General features: G+C 48.4%; 5 protein-coding genes across 5 annotated transcripts; 2 read left to right on the top strand and 3 right to left on the bottom strand.

The window, feature by feature from the left end:
• Positions 1-3,896: 3,896 nt before the first annotated feature.
• On the bottom strand, positions 3,897-6,307 carry LOC4342507 (NADPH-dependent aldehyde reductase-like protein, chloroplastic). Its single transcript, XM_015790425.3, has one exon. It carries the CDS (start codon positions 6,272-6,274, stop codon positions 5,489-5,491), a length of 786 nt encoding a protein of 261 aa, XP_015645911.1. The 5' UTR covers positions 6,275-6,307; the 3' UTR covers positions 3,897-5,488.
• LOC9270991 (NADPH-dependent aldehyde reductase-like protein, chloroplastic) lies at positions 4,022-4,972 on the top strand. Its single transcript, XM_015791308.3, has one exon. The coding sequence runs from the start codon at positions 4,092-4,094 to the stop codon at positions 4,887-4,889; it is 798 nt and encodes a 265-aa protein (XP_015646794.1). The 5' UTR covers positions 4,022-4,091; the 3' UTR covers positions 4,890-4,972.
• A 4,013-nt stretch (positions 6,308-10,320) lies between the features above and the next one.
• On the top strand, positions 10,321-11,377 carry LOC107277796 (probable CCR4-associated factor 1 homolog 11). Its single transcript, XM_066312342.1, has one exon. It carries the CDS (start codon positions 10,343-10,345, stop codon positions 11,375-11,377), a length of 1,035 nt encoding a protein of 344 aa, XP_066168439.1. The 5' UTR covers positions 10,321-10,342.
• Positions 11,378-13,155: 1,778 nt separating this feature from the next.
• GA20OX3 (Gibberellin 20 oxidase 3) lies at positions 13,156-15,878 on the bottom strand. The gene is made up of 2 exons (NM_001421996.1): positions 15,360-15,878; positions 13,156-14,160 (listed from the first exon to the last, which is right to left on the bottom strand). The coding sequence occupies exons 1-2, from the start codon at positions 15,836-15,838 to the stop codon at positions 13,536-13,538; spliced, it is 1,104 nt and encodes a 367-aa protein (NP_001408925.1). The 5' UTR covers positions 15,839-15,878; the 3' UTR covers positions 13,156-13,535.
• A 768-nt stretch (positions 15,879-16,646) lies between these two features.
• Positions 16,647-18,554, bottom strand: LOC130369635 (2'-deoxymugineic-acid 2'-dioxygenase). The gene is made up of 4 exons (NM_001421998.1): positions 18,291-18,554; positions 17,950-18,203; positions 17,528-17,849; positions 16,647-17,104 (listed from the first exon to the last, which is right to left on the bottom strand). The coding sequence occupies exons 1-4, from the start codon at positions 18,492-18,494 to the stop codon at positions 16,862-16,864; spliced, it is 1,023 nt and encodes a 340-aa protein (NP_001408927.1). The 5' UTR covers positions 18,495-18,554; the 3' UTR covers positions 16,647-16,861.
• Positions 18,555-18,659: the final 105 nt, after the last annotated feature.

Here is an 18,659-nt window from a genome sequence, read left to right as displayed (position 1 = left end):
ACCTACTAGTCCACCGAAATTCAAGTTCAAATTCGATCTACACATCGAGAAACAAAAAAAAAAGACAAATTTAGATATAAACAGTACGTTACTATTCATACGCTGAATTTGTCTTTTTATATCTCGACTTGTGAGTTGAGTTTGGACTTAATATTTTTGTTTGGAGTTGTATATATGTGTTGTATGAATGTTGTCAAATTTTTCCAGAATTTTCATAACTGTTTAAATGGTTTTTAAGTAAACGAGGGAACATCACCTCGAGGGATTAGAATAGTTTCCCTCCAAAATATGTATACTATGGTACCAAGCCTGATAGGCTACTTTGTGCATTGAGAAGAGGCTGCTGGATGAGATGTTATTGACACTATTATCATTGATTTTGCATCTAGAACTGTTAGAAGAAATTGTTTTAAATGATCTAGAGATATTTCTTTTTGGTATTTTAAACTTATTAGTGTGAAATTCATTAATGACAACGAGTTTTTAAATATTATCTTGTATTTCTATGGTGAATGGAGCCTTCAATTTTTTTTCCGCACCGGACCACCAAAAAAGTCAGGGCCCCTCCACAAGCTAACAATTGCCGCGGCTCGACGGCGCAGCCGCTCGCCAGGAGCGTGGCCATCGTGACCGACGCGTCGCGCGGCATCGCGATCCACCTCACCGATCGAGCTCGGCGCCAGCCTCGTCCTCGGCTACACGGCGCGTCCAGGGCTGCGGAGGCCGGCGTGCTCGCTCGCCGCGCCGTGGCCGTCAAGGCTGACATCGCCCTCGCCGTAACGAACGCCGGCGTGGTCCACGAGAAGAGCCCCACCCTGGCGGGAGGACACCGCCGCGGCGGACTTCGACCGCACCTTCTCCGTGAACACGCGCGGCGCCGGCGCGATCCTGTGCATCCGCGACATCGCGCCGGCGGTCGGGTTCCTCCGCATCGACGCCGCCGAGTGGGTCACGTCGGCGAGGTCACCGGAGCCAACGGCGGTCGGCGGCGACGTCTGATGCTTCCCGCGGGTCGCGGCCGGCAATGCTCACGTCCTCGGCGATGGCGTCGCTGATGGCCGTGACGCGGGTGCTTGCCATGTGGGCCGGGCCGGAAACTGCCACGTACGAGATGAGTGGGCCGTAGCCGTAGGCCGTAAGGCGTTGCTGTGCAGTGTCCTGGACATTGTATAAATTCGTAAATGTGCTTTACTAATTCGGATCAAAATTCAAAGTAGTGGCATCATTTGTTTCAAAAAAAAACAAAGTAGTGGCATCATCAAATGGACATGAACATTGCATATAAGTTTAGGGCCTGAAAAGAAAGGGATACAGCGAGTGGCAAAGGGAGTGTATTTGTGTAATCTCAAAAGAATAGGGTTAGAAATGATTTGGATCTTTATGAACATTTTAGCGAAGTTATAAGAGCAAGTTTAATACTACAGTCAACTACTAGCTCCAATTTATTTGTAGCCAATTTTATAGCTCATTCATATAATAGTTACTTATAAACATATACTACATCATTAATATATGGTCTCACCTCCTATGCACACAACGTATTAAAGTCTGTGTTGCAGTTGGCTATAAATCAGTAGCCCGCTTTCATTCTCTCTCTCCTCTTCTCTCCTCCATATGGGCATATAGCTAACTTATAGCATGCTATTGTACTCGCTCTAAAATCACCCCTCGTGCAATGATTTGAAATCTGGGACAATTTGGCCTCACGTCATAGTGAAATCTTTCTACGCCTTCTCCTCTATGTTCCCAATACGGAGAGTGCGCGCGGAAAACGGAGCGATATATTAGCGCGTAATTAATTAAGTATTATTTTTTTTTAAAAAAAAAGATAATATGATTTTTAAGGAACTTTCGTATATAAACTTTTTTAAAAAAACATATTGTTTAACAGTTTGAAAAAAGTGCGCGTAGAAAACGAGACGAGGAGCTGGAACCAGCAGTTCCGAATACAGTATGTGGCGATGCACATAATTATTTACCGGTTACTGAATCTAGTACTCCAGTGTTTATCTTTCTTGCTGTTGTTGAATCTGATACAGATAAGAATATTTGACCAAGCTTTTTGCTTCTTCTTTGCATTAAACTTCTAAATCACCTATTCACCCATATCTATACCTTAATCGATCCTTTCATGTGGAAGAATCGCCCCTTGATTGCATCGATGATGGCAGATATCTCGCGGCTTCTTGCATACCCTGCCCGTGGCCCGTGGGAGCAGCTTCATCGGAAGCTATTGTTGCCCAGCGTTGAGCTAGTGAAGGAATAGCCGCTGTTGAGCTTGTGAGTGGAGGGACATAGCTGTGTTCGGAAATCGGAATCATCTCTTCCCAACGTGTATGCGCACGGAAAACGAAGCAATTTATTAGGACGTGATTAATTAAGTATTAGCTAATTTTTTTCAAAAATGAATCAATATGATATTTTATACAACTTTTGTATAGAAACTTTTTGCAAAAAACATATCGTTTAGCAGTTTGAAACACGTGCGCACGGAATACGATAGAGAGGGGTTAGGAATATAGGGTTCCAAACACAGCCATAGTCGAGATCTCCTCCAAACGCAAGCGTCAAATACATCATCTTTTCGCTTATGCTTGTCAGCCAAAATTTGAACTTTTAACCTTAAATTTAAAACTGATTTTGAGGTTTTTCAATCGAAGTTTATTTTTTTAGCCTTTTCTTTTAAATAGCTAAGAACGTATATAAAAGTTATATTCACAAATCACTTTTCATTTGTAAATATACTGTTTCGATGGGGTTAGTAACAGAAACAGTGACCACCCGAGGTAAGATAAGCGGTCGTTGGACAAGTAAGGTAGTGGTGAACGCCGCGCGACAATCGCAAGCAAGATGCAGCAGAAGCGAGAGGCGGTCATGGTCTCAACGACATGAGGGCGAGAGTGAGAGGTGGCGAAGGCAAAACCGCTTGCGGACTTGGGGGACAGGGTATAGTTCCCAGCTTCCTTGGGTCAGGCATGATTCTTTGTGGAAATAGGTGGATCCGGACATAGGTTTCAAACCACACAAGTTATTCACCTTTGAAAATTTTCCGGGAATGGGCTAGGATCCAGGGGGATTCTCGAGCTGCCAAACAAACCCTTATCTTTTAAATTACAGACCCATATGTATTACTTTAATTTTTTTAAGAAAGAAGACAAAATGCGTTGCTTAAAGAAAATATTATCAAAGTCCAAAACAAACTACTCCATCCATTTCAGGTTATAAGACGTTTTGACTTTGGCCAAAGTTAAACTGCTTTAGGAGTTGTTTAGTTCATTACCACAATTTGCCTCGCATTGACACAACTCAAGTTAGTCAAGTTTAACTAAAGTTAGGTATCTGTTTTTAGTTCGTGCCACACTTATGGCAAGATTCCTTCACCATGATGTGAGTCCCACTTGTCATTGGCACATAAAAGTGTGGTAAGCTTGCTCTTCTATGGTTGAAGTGTGGCTTCAATTTTGTTGGTCACATGTTAGGCATGTTAGCTAAATGAAGTATGGTATGCTTTGGCAATGTGGGTATGCCAACCAAATAACCTCTAAGTTTGACCAAGTTTGTAGAAAAAAGAGTAATATTTTCACCCAAGACAAATTTATTATGAAAATATATTCAATTATTGATTTGATGAAACTAATTTAGTATTATAAATATTACTATATTTGTCTATAAACTTAGTTAAATTTAAAATAGTTTAACTTTGACTAAAGTTGAAACGTCTTGTAACCTGAAACACCTGGAGCTGAGGGAGTATAATGCTGTTGGTACTCAGCTATCCTCCACTCAATTTTAGCAGGTAAAAAATCACATCATCTGGCTAGTTCTCGCTCTAGGACAATTGGTACTCCTCAGAAAAGATCATCAGATACAACAAGATGAGCAGATAGCCAGTGACGAAAAAGGAAACGAATCTAAATCTTCTTTGTATTTTATTGCTCTTAATTTAATTATGCTCATTTCAGGAATGTTTCAAAAGCAATTTAAACCTCCCTTTAAATGGAGTAAATCACGATTCTTCTACAGAGTTCGGCATCCCCACCACTGCAATCAAGCGCCGCACACCTACTGATAACGCCGAGGTCGAGCGGACAATGGCCGCCGCCGCCGCCGCCGCCGCAGTCGCCGCCGCCGCTTCGTCGCAACCGGCGTCCCAGCCCCTCGCCGGCCGCGTGGCCATCGTGACGGGCGCGTCGCGCGGCATCGGGCGCGGCATCGCGGCGCACCTGTCCGCGCTCGGCGCGAGCCTCGTCCTCGGGTACGCGTCCAGCTCCGCCGAGGCCGACGCGCTCGCCGCGGAGCTCCCCCGCGCCGTGGCCGTCAAGGCCGACGTGTCCGACGAGACGGGCGTCCGCGCCCTCTTCGACGCCGCCGAGTCGGCCTTCGGCGCCGGGGCGCACATCCTCGTGGCGAACGCCGGCTTGCTCGACGACAGGTACCCGCACCTGTCGAACACCCCCACCGCCGACTTCGACCGCACCATCGCCGTCAACCTGCGCGGCGCGTTCCTCTGCCTCCGCGAGGCGGCGAACCGCCTCCCCCGCGGCGGCCGCATCGTGGCCATCACCTCGTCGGTGGTCGCGTCGCTGCCGCCTGGCTACTCGGCGTACACGGCGTCCAAGGCGGCGGTGGAGGCGATGGTGCGGACCATGGCGAAGGAGCTCAAGGGCACCGGCATCACGGCGAACTGCGTCGCGCCGGGCCCCGTGGCGACGGACATGTTCTTCGCCGGCAAGGACGAGGCGTGGGTGAAGCGCACCGTGGATGCCAACCCGACGGGGCGGCTCGGCGATCCCGGCGACATCGCCGCCATGGTCGGCTTCCTCTGCACCGACGCCGCCGAGTGGACCAACGGCCAGGTCATACGTGTCAACGGCGGCTACGTCTCTTGAGGGTGGTGTCGGTGGCACGAGCGATTTGGCCGCGTGTTCGAATGTTGCAGAGAACTGAATAAATTTGGGGACATTTGGGGAAATTCGATTCGAATCGACTGATCTGTTCATATATACTGCTCTGCTTGAGTCGAAATCTTGAATAACTCTGATGAATGTATAAACAAAATCCTCACAAATTGCAAACGCAAACGCAAACGACTCGTGTCCTAGTATACTACTCCCTCTGTTTTAGATTACAACACATTTTGATTTTGATTAAAGTCTAACTAATTTAAATTTAACTAAATATATATAAATATAGTAATATTTATAATACCAAATTAGTTTTATTAAATCTATAATTGAATATATTTTCATAACAAATTTGTCTTAGGTTGAAAATGTTTTTATTTTTTCTACAAACTTAGTTAAATTTAAAACAATTTGACTTTGACCAAGTCAAAACGTTTTATAACCTAAAATGAAAATGAAGGTAGTATAGTCCAATAAAACAAAATTGCTTATCTTCTCTAATTTATTCAATCCAATCTCTCCAATTTGAATGTATATTAAAGGAAGAGGATTTGATTGATCGATGATTTGCCTTAGTCAGCTAGCTAAGCAATGCCGCCATTGACTCGAATCACCTGGCCGTTGACCCACTCGGCGGCGTCGGTGCAGAGGAAGCCGACCACCGGAGCGATGTCGCCGACCTCGCCGAGCCGCCCCATCGGGTTCCCGGCCTTGAACCTCTCCACCGCCTCCTCGCTCTTGCCGGCGAAGAACAGCTCCGTCGCCACGGGGCCCGGCGCGACGCAGTTCACGGTCACCCGCGACGCCCCGACCTCCTTCGCCATCACCCGCACCATCGCCTCAACGGCGGCCTTCGACGCCGCGTACGCCGCGTACCCGGGCAGCAGCGTAGCCGCCAGCGTCGACGACACGGCCACGATCCGGCCGCCGCCGCCGCGGCGCAGCCGGTTGGCGGCCTCCCGGAGGCACAGGAACGCGCCGCGGGCGTTCACGGCGAACGCGGCGTCGAAGTCGGCGGCGGACGTGTCGGCCAGCCTCGGGTACGTGCTGACGGCGAGGCCCGCGCAGGCCACGAGGATGTGCGCGGCGCCGCCGCCGAACGCGGCCTCGGCGGCGTCGAAAAGGGACCTCGCGCCGGCCTCGTCGGAGACGTCGGCCTTCACGGCCACCGCGCTCGGGAGCTCGGCGGCGAGCGCCTCGGCTGGCCCGGAGCTGGAGGCGTAGCCGACGACGACGCTGGCGCCGAGCGAGGCCAGGTGGATGGCGATGGCGCGGCCGATGCCGCGCGACGCGCCGGTGACGATGGCCACGCGGCCGGAGAGTGGCAGCGCCGCCGCCTGCGCCTGCGCCGGAGCGGAGTTCGTGGCCATGGAGATTGTGCTTTGCTGATCAATGAAGCGAGTACTCTCATAGTCTCTCATCGCGTGGATTTAAATAGGACACGAGAGCAGCTGGGAAGCGTCATGAGTGACGCTTTGGCGCCAATTTCTATATATTTTTTCCCCTTTGACCTTTGATCATGGAGTCATGGTTGATACCGTAGTCAAATTATGTTGTCACGAAAAGACTGAATTTTTTTAAGAAGCATTTTAATTGGATTAAAATTGTCGGTGATACATTGGGTGCATTCTTTTCTCTCTCTTTTTTTTAACTTCTACCACCTATTTTTCATGCGTACATTTTTCTAAATGGTGCACTTTTTTAAAACAATCTATATAAAAATATTTTTTAAAAATATATTAATACATTTGTAAGTTATTTAGCTATTATTAATTAATTAAATGTTAATCTGCCATTTAGTTTTGCGTGGCAGGGGAGGCGTTTCTAACCGTTCCATTCCAAAGGATCATACACTACTAGAAAACTAATTTTCGTAGGCGGCCAAAACCAATTTTCACAGGCGGGAGAGAGGTACGACTGCACCACAACAGGGCAATGGCCCGCTTGTGAAAATGAAAGAAACGGAAAAAAAATCGCTGGCCCATGGCAGGAGCCGCCGCCGCCCCACGCCGGAGCCGTCGTCATCGCACCCCCGCACCCCGCCGGCCACTTTCCTCGCCGCCGCCACCCTCCCTCGGCCTCCCTCCGGCCGGATCTGGGAGGGGAGGGGAGGGCCGCCGCCGCCGCCGCACCGGAACCGTTGTCGTCGCCGCCCCGCGCCCCGCCGACCACATTCCTCGCTGCCGCTGCCGCTGCCGCCCGGAGCCGTCGTCGTCGCCGTCCACGCCGCCGCCACCACCGTGCGTTGTCGCCGCCGCCGCCGCCGCCCTCCCCCAGCCTCCCTCCGGCCAGATCTGGGAGGGGAGCCGCCGCCGCTGCCGCCCGGAGCCGTCATCGTCGCCGCACCGCGCCCCGCCGACCACATGCCTCGCCGCCGCCGCCCTCCCCCGGCCTCCCTCCGGCTAGATCTGGGAGGGGAGGGGAGCCGCTGCCGCTACCGCTCGGAGCCGTCATCATCGCCGTCCACGCCGCCGCCGCCGCCGCCGCGCGTCGTCGTCGCTGCCACCGCCGCCCTCCCCCAGCCTCCCTCCGACCAGATCTGGGAGGGGAGGGGAGGGGACGGCCCGGCCCGGCTGGTGGGGAGAAGTGCCGTTGAGGAAGAGAGAGAGAGAGAGAGAGAGAGTTGAGAGAGGGAAATGAGTGGTGGGGAGGGGGTGGAGGAGAAGATAAGGAGTTAGATTTATTTTTGCAGGTGGACCATATAAGCGGTTTTCGCAGGCGCCGCTTATGTGGTCCGTCTGCAAAAATAGATTTTCGTAGACATATAGCCAACTTCACTCCGATTTATATTTTTGTAGGCGGTCATTTGGCTACAAGGGTCATATCCGCCTGCGAAAAAAGGACCCCCACGTCGGGAAAAATTCATTTTCTAGTAGTGATATTCCATGGAAGGGGGAAGAAGTAACAATATTTGAACGAAAAGAATAACAAAAAGATATTTTCAGACTTTCCATGGTCACATCACTCAAGCTCGTAGTCTCAAACACCTGTCACCTTCCTCCTCATTGTAAAGGTGCCAAAACCATCTGGTAATGGATTCATGGTTGGTCATTTTGTTTGGCAACATCTACAGTAAATAGAACTAGAAAATAACTAAAATAATACATTTGACAGGGAAATAGATCAAATCTACTCCCAATGTCAAATAAATTTGACAGGGAATAATATCATACACCTAATAACTCTTTCCTCTCGCTATCACATGTCATCCACTCCCTCTTGAATGACACCGAAATTGCCTTAATTACTATAGTTTATCATTTGGTATTTGACCACACCACTGCACCTACAATTTAAAACTAGAAAATTGCTCAAAGAATTGAATTTTGGTAGTGCGTGAGTGCGTTGTAGGGGTGCATTAGAGGACTGGACGTCTTCCGTATAATTGAAAATAAATATAGCATATGCCTAGTTGGGCCAAGATGCACGGAGTTATTCACCTGGCCTGGCCTATTAATTTTACAATGTTTAACCTGGCCTATTATTTCATACGAAAAGTCAAAAATAGTATTCCTCTACCATACAATATGAAGAAGAAAATTAATATGTTTGAGTCGCTCGAAATTCTCGCATGATCCGCACCAAGATTTGTGCCTCGGATGTCTTCTCCATCAATGATGTCTTCTCCGACAATAGCACGGCGGTGGCTGCAACAATGACACTAGGTTAGGGTTTAAGTGGGGTTGGAAGAGAGCAAAGAAGGGGATTTCTCTCCGCAAAGAGGCATGGTCGTGGAGGTGGCGGATCGACAGTATGGCAAGGTGATCAAGTGAAACATTGCTTGAGCCCTTATCAAGGAAGCTAGGTGATGGGTGGGGTTGGTACTTGGTAGCAGGAGTGTGGGATCCAAATGGTTAGGACTTAGGAGATGAGATGTTTCGACGGCATGAGCCAACATTAGATGTAGAAGAACAACGAGATATTTTTATGTGTTTGAAAATAAAAAAAAAACCCTGAATGTCTAAATTAAACAAGTACCAAATTTTTTGGCTACCGACATGTCTATTATAAAAAAAAATGTCTGAACTAAACCAAGTACCAATTTTTTTGGCTACCGATACACGTGTTAGAAAAGTTAGAAAAAAGAACAGGTTTATCCGTAATTATAACAACAATATTATCTCTGTCCTATAATAATTATATTTCTAGGATTTAAATTTGTTCCGAATTAATTGTCACAATAAAATACTAATGGTTCCATTAATCACTTCTCATTCAAATTTCTCCATATTTTATCATCGACTACCTCTCACTATTACCTATACACCATTTAATAATGAGCACTATAGTCTTTATTCTCAAATCTAAATATATGTTAAATAATTTAACATTATAATTATTTTGGGAAGGAGGTATAATGGCGGACGCAACTTTAAAATATAGATGTGGCGGAGAATGGAGATATTCGCTCGATAAGAGCAATCGAACACAACACATATCGTATTTATAGTTCAATCGTATAACTGCATCGATCATTGTTGTGGCGTGCAAGTGTTGTGAATAGATGGACTAATCTGTTGGACGTTCAGACCTTATTATACCTAATTTTAATGGTCCATGACTACTATAAGAGAGTAGGGGGGTCTTGTAATTGTGGGACAACACGAATTGTAACTGGGTCGGTCCACCCTTCCTATGTAATGGGTAGATCCGCCCATGGGAGGTACTCCTACATCATCCAGTGCAGTGGCACGGAGGAGACAGTCCGTCCGGTGGGAAACTGTTTTAAACACTCGGGTGGACATCCACCCGTTTCTTGCATGTCATCTAAACGGTTATGAAAAATTTTCAAAAAAATTGATATGATAGGTTAATATGTAATATATCATCTTACAAACATGCAAGGTCAAATTCGACTTCTACAAGTTGTAACAAAAATAACAAATTCAAATTTGTTATTTTTGTTACAACTTGTAGAAGTCGAATTTGAACTTGCATGTTTGTGAAATGATATATTACATATTAACCTATCTTATAATTTTTTTTAAATTTTTTTCTTAATCATTTAGGTGGCATGCAAGAAACGGACCACCCGAGAGATTACAATCCATCTCCCCCGTCCGGTGCCTAGCCAGCTGAGTATATAGTGAGTACGTCTTCTCCCGCGTCGTTGGTCGTATCCCACCTGATCAAGACGGATCGGACGACACCGACTTTGACACGCGTCACACGAGTCCAACTCGATCACAAGTCAAACTCGCATGCTGGCCTCTAGCTATATACATGTAGCGTGCCAAGCCGTACGTCCACACGATCGATCGGGTCAGGTTCTCAGCTCATCTTGGGATACATACACGGGCGCAACGAAACGGTAACCTCGGCGATCACCGGCGGCGAGATTCTCCGGCGGTCGCCGTGTTGAGATGTGCATGACGCTGATCATGCCGGGGGCGCCGGACGTCGGCAGTTACTACGGCGAGCAGTGGGCGCCGCTGGCGATGTCGTCGCTGTCGTCGCTGTTCTCCTACTCACCGCCGGGGACGGCCAAGTACGCGGCGGCGCTGGCGTCGCCGTCGCAGCAGGTGTCCACGACGATGCCGGAGCTGGAGACGGAGGGGGAGCTGAAGACCCTGCCGGCGCCGATGACAATCGAGACGACGGCGGCGGCGGCGGCGGCGGCTCGGTCGCCGGAGATCGTCAAGGTGCGGTCGGTGTGGGCGCACAACCTCGACGAGGAGGCCAACCTGATCGAGTCGCTGTTCCCGAGCTTCCGGCTCGCCGCCGTCGACACCGAGTTCCCCGGCACGGTGCACCGGCCGTCGGCGCCGGCGTACACGCTGACGCGCAAGCAGAAGTACGCGCTCCTCAAGAAGAACGTCGACGAGCTCCACCTAGTCCAGCTCGGCCTGACGCTGTTCGACGCCGGCGGCCGGCTGCCGGACCTCGGCACCGGCGGCGCCGCGCGCTACGTGTGGGAGTTCAACTTCCGGGAGTTCGACCTCCGGCGACACGCGCACGCGCCGGAGTCGATCGCGCTGCTGCGTTCCAAGGGCGTCGACTTCGACCGGACGCGGCGGGGCGGCGTCGACGCGGCGGCGTTCGGCCCGCGGCTGCGCAGGTGGCTGCGCGCCGGCCTCGGCCGCGCCGGGCTCGTCACGTTCAGCGGCGCCTACGACCTCGCCTACATGCTCAAGATGCTCTACGGCGGCGGCGGCGGCGGCTACCGGCTGCCCGGCGACGCGGCGACGTTCGAGTTCGTGGTGAGGGCGGTGATAGGGAGGACGCTGTACGACGTGGGCAAGATGGCGCGGCACTGCCCCGGCGACATGCGCGGCGGGCTGGAGCGCGTCGCCGGGAAGCTCGGCGTGCGGCGCGCCGTCGGCGAGGCGCACCAGGCCGGCTCTGACAGCCTGCTGACGTCGCAGATGTTCATGCGGATGAGGGAACGCTACTTCGACGACCAAGACGCGCTCACGGCCGTCGCCGGCATTAATTTTGGATATTTAAACTTTACCTCCTGTGAATATACTTAGGTCTTTGCTATGAATTTGGGATGAAACTTTTGATCTTATACTACTATGAATTGACTTGAGAAAAAAAAAAGAAAGTTGAGAGCCGCATTGGACAGTAAACGGCCGTATTCATAATCTTTTATAAACGGAGTACCATATAGTACCATATAGTCTCTCAAGATCAAATGTTAAATTAAGTCGAATATGTGGAAAACACGGTGAAAAGGGCAGAGAAATTAGGACTTCGTTGAATTGGGGGTAAAATTTGAAAAATATGAAAATACCGTATAAACGTATCTAATTTATCAGATTCACTCTGGGCACCGGTAAAATATAAAAATTAGTTCAAGCTCTTGACTTCTCCATACAACTTCCTCTACCTTGCACATCTTCTCACTAAAAAAATAAAGGGATTTGCTACATTTTAGTTGCTTGAAAACTTAAAGAAAAATCAGTCGATTTTACTGGCTATGGGATAAAGTCAAAAATCGGTGATCCTACATCCCATCCTCGTTGGGATAAAGTAAAAAAACGGAAATCGGTGATCGGTCGTCCTCGTTGGCAACAGCTTCTTCTCTAAGGGCATCAGCAATACTTATTCCCAAACCAAACAATAAAGATGAGCACGTTATAAGGTAAAACAACTCGTAGAAAGACCTCACAGTGTGTGTATGCAAGACAGGAGGAAATAAGATGGGACCCACCTTCATTCAGCCTACTACAAGCCTAGGTGTGACTAAAAAGTGAGGTGGGATTCACAATGTTATCTTACTACCATCAATAATGTTGTGACCTGGTAGTAACTATTTACTACTCTCACAGTGTTTATTACTCCTACATGATAACAAGCATCTATTTAATGCTTACTACATGCTCTATAGCAAGTTGAACTAGGGCTTAGGGTAGGTGTCTGAGTTAAGGTAAAGAGGAAGAAGGGATAACCATAGAGGTGACATAACAACGGTGGGTTTTAAGGCAACGACAACACTATTGGAGCCATGGGGTTGGAGAAAGGTGACAATACTGTTGGAGCCATGAGGTTAGAGAAAGGTGGTGGGAGGGATTGACGGCAAGGATATGGGATGGGATGGGAACGGGGAAAGGAGAAAGATAGAAAAGAAAAAGGTTTTTATTTATTATAAATGTGATGTCATCTGAATCATCTAATGTTGTAATTTTCAAGTAACTGACCCTTTAGCTTCAAATATAAATGGCATAGCAATTAGCATACCGGTGACCTCCGTAATTTGCTTCAATTTGCACAATTATAATTGTTAAACTTTTGAGGAGGATGTGAACGGAGGATGTATTGATGCCAGGACGTTTCTAGTGATATAACATTAAAAAATGGAGGTAGTATATCGGAGCCATCGTTTCGCTTATTCGCGGAATAAGCGAAAGGGCATATTTGCAAACGAAAAATAATTTGTAAATAAAATTTTTATATAGCTGTTCTTAGCGATCTAAAATCGAAGGTTGAAAAATAAACTTCGATGAAAAAACCTCAAAATCAGCTCCAATTTAAGATTGAAAATTCAAATTTTGACTGATAAATATATATAAGTATAAGCGAAAAGATGAGGCCCATAAATGTTTGCAGCACTTTTATCATCTTACTTGCATGCGTGGTGGAGAGTAGTAAATTTTAAACTCTTGAGGAGGCGTCTCCTCATTGTTTGAATGCCACTTAAATAGTTATGAAAAAAAATGAGAAGATGTATTAACATGCAATATATCACTTCACAAATATGCAAATTAAAATAGAATTTCTATATGTCAGAACGCAAAAATAAATTTGACAGTGAATATAAAAATAATGTATTAACATGTTTTTTTTTCAATTGGCAGCGATAGTGATGAGTCTATTCTTCCCACAACCACCTTTCAATTTGGTGTGATATTCCGTAGATTGAACCATACATACCTTTCAATTTGTGATAGATTACCACGTTACATTTTTTCTCGAACAATACGAAAGAGATTGCAATATATATACAATTTAAACCTTTTTCAAATTCACTGACATGTTCCCTTATTTAAAACATGCATGTTGCAATGCACGCTATATATATCTTAAAAACAAATAAACACGAAAATGGCGATCGATCGAGTAGAAACTCTGGTTTATTCGTCCATCAACTCTTGAATCTTGATGACCTGATCTTCTCATCCCATCTGTCTAGTACTTGTCGAGGCTTTCATAGCCATTCCTTTGCTTGATCCAGGCGACGAAGGCGTCCATGGTGTTGGTGTCCGACCGGTAGTGCCTCTGCGTGAACTCGAGGAACTCGCGCCACGTGAAGTCCGGGAACGCGCGCGGGTGCGCGGCGTCGACGAGCGCCGGCGGCGGCGACACGACGCGGTCGAGGCGCGGGTTGAGGAAGAAGGTGAGCGACCTGCGCGCGACGCGGCCGTTCACCACGGCGCGGTGGAGGCAGCTGGCGTGGCGCCCGTTGGTGAGCGCCGCGAACGTGTCGCCGATGTTGACGACGAACGCGTCGGCGCGCGGGCGCACGGCGCGCCACCCGCCCGCCGCCGCCGCGGCGTCGTCGGGGAGCACCTGCAGGCCGCCGACGTCGTCCTGGTGGAGCAGCGTCAGCGACGTCGGGTCGCGGTGCGGGCCCGTGCCCAGCGTCAGGTGCGGCTGCCGGCACGGCGGGTAGTGGTTCAGCCGCATCACCGGGTCGCCGTCGGCGAAGAAGCCGCGGAGCTCGCCGCGGCCGAGCCCGAGCGCCACCGCGAGCACCTCCGTCACGTCCAGCGCCAGCCGCGTCATCACGTCGCAGTACTCCTGGTACACCTCCCTGCATGTAAACACAACACGTCCATACATGTGTGTACACTAATCTTAATTTAATTTGGAAGTTTTTTGTTTGAGCAAATGCTAACTGAGTTTGTCGATGTGTTAATTAAGGTTTGAACAAAATGTTAGTTCAGGATAGAATATTGATAATAGACAAATTTATACATGCATGCCTCCGGTGTCAATAATTGTGCCACGCACGTACTATTGCCTCGTGTGGTGCACTTTCTGCTACCACATTCAAAATGCCAAATGTGTGGCTGTTGTTGGTTAATTATAAGCGTGGCACAGTTTGGCTAAAAAATAAGTTGATGACATGTTTGCTAATATGTTTAATAAAGTGTAGCTTATCTCAATTAAAACGCTCAATCAAACAGTTGCTTAATAAAGTGTGGCGCGTCTAACATTTAGCATGGCAGTATGTGGCAGCAAACAAAACTACCCAACTTTAATTTATTTTATTTATACGTAGTGACAAATCAGAAATAAAATAAGGACCCCTGATCTAATTATTGAATAATATAATAATTAATATGACTAAAACAGTGATAAGCTACCCTGTTATACCATGTGGATTACTGAACCTGGCTTTCTTATACTGCAAAATAGTTCCTTTTTATTTTTATTTGACATTGTTGACCAGTGTTAATCTTTGATCAAAATAAACTTTTAAGTAAAATGTTTCGATGAATGTAAGCAGTATTGTTTGTATTTAGCATGTAAAATACTTTAATAATATAATCTCTTTTAAATATTTATTTAAAAAAAGAGTGGTCAAAGTTGCAAAGTACTACCTCCGTCAAATGGGGGATTGCTGTGATGGGTTGAAAAATGAATGTATGTAGGGAGAATTAAATGGTGTAGCGTTGTAATTAGTTGGGAAAAAAATGCTAGTGAAAAGGTTGTTATATTATGAGATAAATTTTAAATGTTAGAAGTCATTATATTTTGTAATGGAGGGAGTAAAAAGGACAAGAATGTAATCAAATCGAAAGATCTATTATATTTTTTAAGAAGGCCTCGTGTGGAACGTGAGGTTTTAATTCTAGATAATCCAACCTGAATTGAACTTGTGTATCATACGAAATTCCTTGAAAATTGTATGAAAAATCAATGTGTTCAAGAAATCATACGAAATCTCTCTTTCAAGATTAAAATGAAATAAGTAGAACTCGGAGCCAGGTGTGTGTGTATACTTACCCCATGTGGCGGTATTCCTCGCCGAGGGCGTCGACGAAATAGTCGGCGACCATGCGCGCGTTCCCCGGCGCGGCGGAGCAGTTGAACGACATGGTCTCCTTCCACGGCAGCTTGCAGTCGAACCGCCCCGTGAAGCTGCTCGCGTAGCCGTGGTTCTCGCCGGGGCGGCGCCGCGCGCGCTGCTTCTCGGCGAGCGGCCGCGCGTAGAACGCGTCACAGCAGCGGTACGCCTCGGCGAGCAGCGCCGGGTCGACGCCGTGGTTCACCACCTGGAAGAACCCGTGCCGCTCGCACGCCTCCGCCACGTCGCGCCCAATGCCGCCGCTGGCGAGGAACGCGGCCAGGTCGACGACGGGGATGGCGATCTCCTCCACCACGCCGTCGTCCGCCGCCGGCGCCTCGTCGGCCGGCCAGACGAACTGCGCCGGGATCGCCTCCTGCTTGCTCAGGATCGCCGCGTCGAACACCACGGCTGCCATGGCTGATCAATCGATATCGTCGATCTGCTCACTTCTCTTCTCCCGCTTTAAATAGCGAACGGATCGAGATGCCGCAAAAGGCTATTGGCTTTCATGACTAAGCCACATCGAGCACAAATTCAGGGATAAGATGGCTCGATTTGGACATGGTTAATCTCGTCACTAGTTGTCCCTAATAATGGATTACTGGATAAACATCACATCACCCCCCTGTACATTCCATGCAAAAAAAAATGCAACGTGTGTGTTAATTAGCTGTTTATAATATCAATGCATGCATCTTAGGCTACCCCTATTCTCCTGGAACATTTCTGTGAACTGATTAATTATTAGTGGTGGTTTGTTATGGCCGGCCATGAGTGCCGGAGACGTGCATGGCCAGATGTGCCTAGGTTGATGGAATACTTTCTGCATGAGTGGCATGCAGATCTCATCCGGTTCGTCACCCGGATCCACAATGACGGCAAGCGGCATCTATTCTGTTATGCCAATTGCCAAATGTTGTTGATTATCGCAGCCTGAAGCCCTGAACTTGATGAAGGCCAAATTGTTGGTCCATTCATTCAGAGTTTCAGTCACACAAAATTCGTTTTGAGCACAGGTTGTAGGCAGGTTGTAGTCACACAAAATTTGTTGGTTTTCACGAAAACCGTTTGAAAAACCGGTGAAATTCTGAGAAATTTGGTCCGAAAGTTTGAAATTCAATCTGATTCTTTTTCTTTAAAAAAAATGGCCGGTCAACATGAGCGGTTGAGTCAGAGGAAGTGACCGAATCGTCCGTTTTCTGAACTTTGCTTATAGCCAATTTGCATCAAATCCATTTGAACATTTTATTTAGATTTATAGATTTTTAAAGGTTCTTGAGGGTGTTACAGGTACAGTTACATCGATGTACATATAATCAGTACATCAACAACATATATAATTGCTGATGAAACACTTATCGGTTGCTAATAATCAGCTTCATCTTCGTAAATTACTGTAACAGATACACATATTCCCCCATGGCGGCCGCTGTCAGGATCAGATTTTGAAGGCCTTCTCGACGCTGTCGCGGCGCGCGCCGACGGTCTTGTAGATGCGCATGAACTCGCGGAACGTGACGGTGCGATACTGCGGCTGGCCGCCGTCTCCGACGAGCTCCTTCGCCGGTCCGACGAGGCAGTCCATCGGCGGCATCATGAACGTCGCCACCGACGTCCTCGCCACCGCCGAGTTCGTCATCGCCCTGTGCTCGATGCTCTTCAGCACTCCGTTCGTCGCAATCTGAATCGAACACAGCATATAAATTTAGAGGGTGTTCAGATCAGGGTGTAAAGTTTTGCCGGGTCATATCAGATATTATATAGTGTGTGGTATGAAGTATTCGGGCACTAATAAAAAAAACTAATTATAGAATCCGTCAGTAAACCGCGAGACAAATTTATTAAGCCTAATTAATCCGTCATTATGAAATGTTTACTGTACCACCACATTGTTAAATCATGGAGCAATTAGGGTTAAAAAATTCATCTCATAAATTAGTCCTAATATGTGCAATTAGTTATTTTTTAGTCTAGGTGTTCAAACGTTTGATATGATACGGTGTAAAATTTTTGTGTGAGAACTAAACGGGGCCTCATATAAATCGATCAAATTCAAGATCAGATCAAGATCGTCTCGCGCGCCGGTGATGGGGATGATTCTGACCTCGAGGAGGTGGCCAAAGTTGACGACGAAGGCGTCGGGGACGGGGTCGACGTTGATCCAGTCGCCATTGTAGGAGACCTGGAGGCCGAAGACGTCGCCCTGGAGGAGCAGGGTGATGAGGTTGCGGTCGCAGTGCGGCGGCAAGCCCAGCGTCAGGCTCGGATCCGGGCATGGAGGGTAGTGGTTGACGTTGATGATGACATCGCCGGCGGTGAGGTCGCGCTCGAAGTAGTCCGGCCTGAGCCCCATCCCCTCGCACAGCAGCCGCAGCAGCTCGATCCCCAATCCCCTCGTCGCCACGAAGAACTTCTCCGTGACATCCCTTGCAACGCAATTAGGATCAAATTAAATCCAATCAGCAACTGATTTGGGAGTGATTTGATGCTGCTGGTTGAGGATTTTTTTTTTTGTTTTTGGTTCACCGGAGATGGTGGGGCTTGTCGGGCCAGTGGGTGTTGGTGTCGTCGGCGACGGGGAAGCCGCAGGCGAGGCGGAGGCAGTCGCGCCAGTAGCGCTGGTCGCCGACCTCGTAGATGGTGCTGGAGAAGAGGCGGTTGGGGTTCTCCTCCGCGTCGGAGTAGAACGCCGCCTTGTCCTCCGCCGGCAGCCGGAAGAACTCCTCGCACACCGCCGCCATCTCCCGCATCGTCTCCGGCGGCACGCCGTGGTTCACCACCTTGCACGCACGGCACCGCCATGTCAAGCGATTGAGAGAGAAGCTGTGTGTATACCTACAGGCTTGGGGATTCTGTTGTTTTCTGACCTGGAAGAAGCCGAGCTCCTTGCCGGCGTCGAGGACGGCGCGGCGGACGGCGTCGCGGGGGCCGGAGAGGTCGATGACGGGGAGCGACACGGCCGCGGTGGAGGCCGGTGGGCGCCGGTCGGCCGGGAACACGAAGCAGTCCGGGAGCTGGCCCTGCGACGCCACGGCGGCGGCGGCGCCGGAGGAGGAAAGCAACTTCTCCATCGCCGACGACGAGATCGATCAACCAGATCAGAGCAAAGCAATCGAGCTAAGCAAGCGAGTGAGAAAACGAAACCCGCACACGCTCGAATTTATAAAAGCAGAAAACTCTCCCTCGATCACTCCAGCTTGTCGGCTTGTCGGTTTCTTGGCTCACTCGAACGCTGA

Source organism: Oryza sativa, chromosome 7, assembly GCF_034140825.1.
Source record: "Oryza sativa Japonica Group chromosome 7, ASM3414082v1".
Classification (NCBI taxonomy): Eukaryota; Viridiplantae; Streptophyta; class Magnoliopsida; order Poales; family Poaceae; genus Oryza; species Oryza sativa.
Note: the sequence above shows the minus strand (reverse complement) of the source record. Positions and strands in the feature narration are given on the sequence as shown.

Bases quoted from the DNA above. Each gene is read 5' to 3' on its own strand.
- GA20OX3 (NM_001421996.1), bottom strand. From the start codon at position 15,838: ATGGCAGCCGTGGTGTTCGACGCGGCGATCCTGAGCAAGCAGGAGGCG. The intron at 14,161-15,359 runs GTAAGTATACAC...GTTTACATGCAG, and splicing joins GAGGAATACCGCCACATGGG to GGAGGTGTACCAGGAGTACT.
- LOC130369635 (NM_001421998.1), bottom strand. From the start codon at position 18,494: ATGGAGAAGTTGCTTTCCTCCTCCGGCGCCGCCGCCGCCGTGGCGTCG. The intron at 17,850-17,949 runs GTGAACCAAAAA...TTGCGTTGCAAG, and splicing joins GACAAGCCCCACCATCTCCG to GGATGTCACGGAGAAGTTCT. The intron at 17,105-17,527 runs GTCAGAATCATC...TGTTCGATTCAG, and splicing joins ACTTTGGCCACCTCCTCGAG to ATTGCGACGAACGGAGTGCT.
- LOC4342507 (XM_015790425.3), bottom strand. From the start codon at position 6,274: ATGGCCACGAACTCCGCTCCGGCGCAGGCGCAGGCGGCGGCGCTGCCA.
- LOC9270991 (XM_015791308.3), top strand. From the start codon at position 4,092: ATGGCCGCCGCCGCCGCCGCCGCCGCAGTCGCCGCCGCCGCTTCGTCG.
- LOC107277796 (XM_066312342.1), top strand. From the start codon at position 10,343: ATGTCGTCGCTGTCGTCGCTGTTCTCCTACTCACCGCCGGGGACGGCC.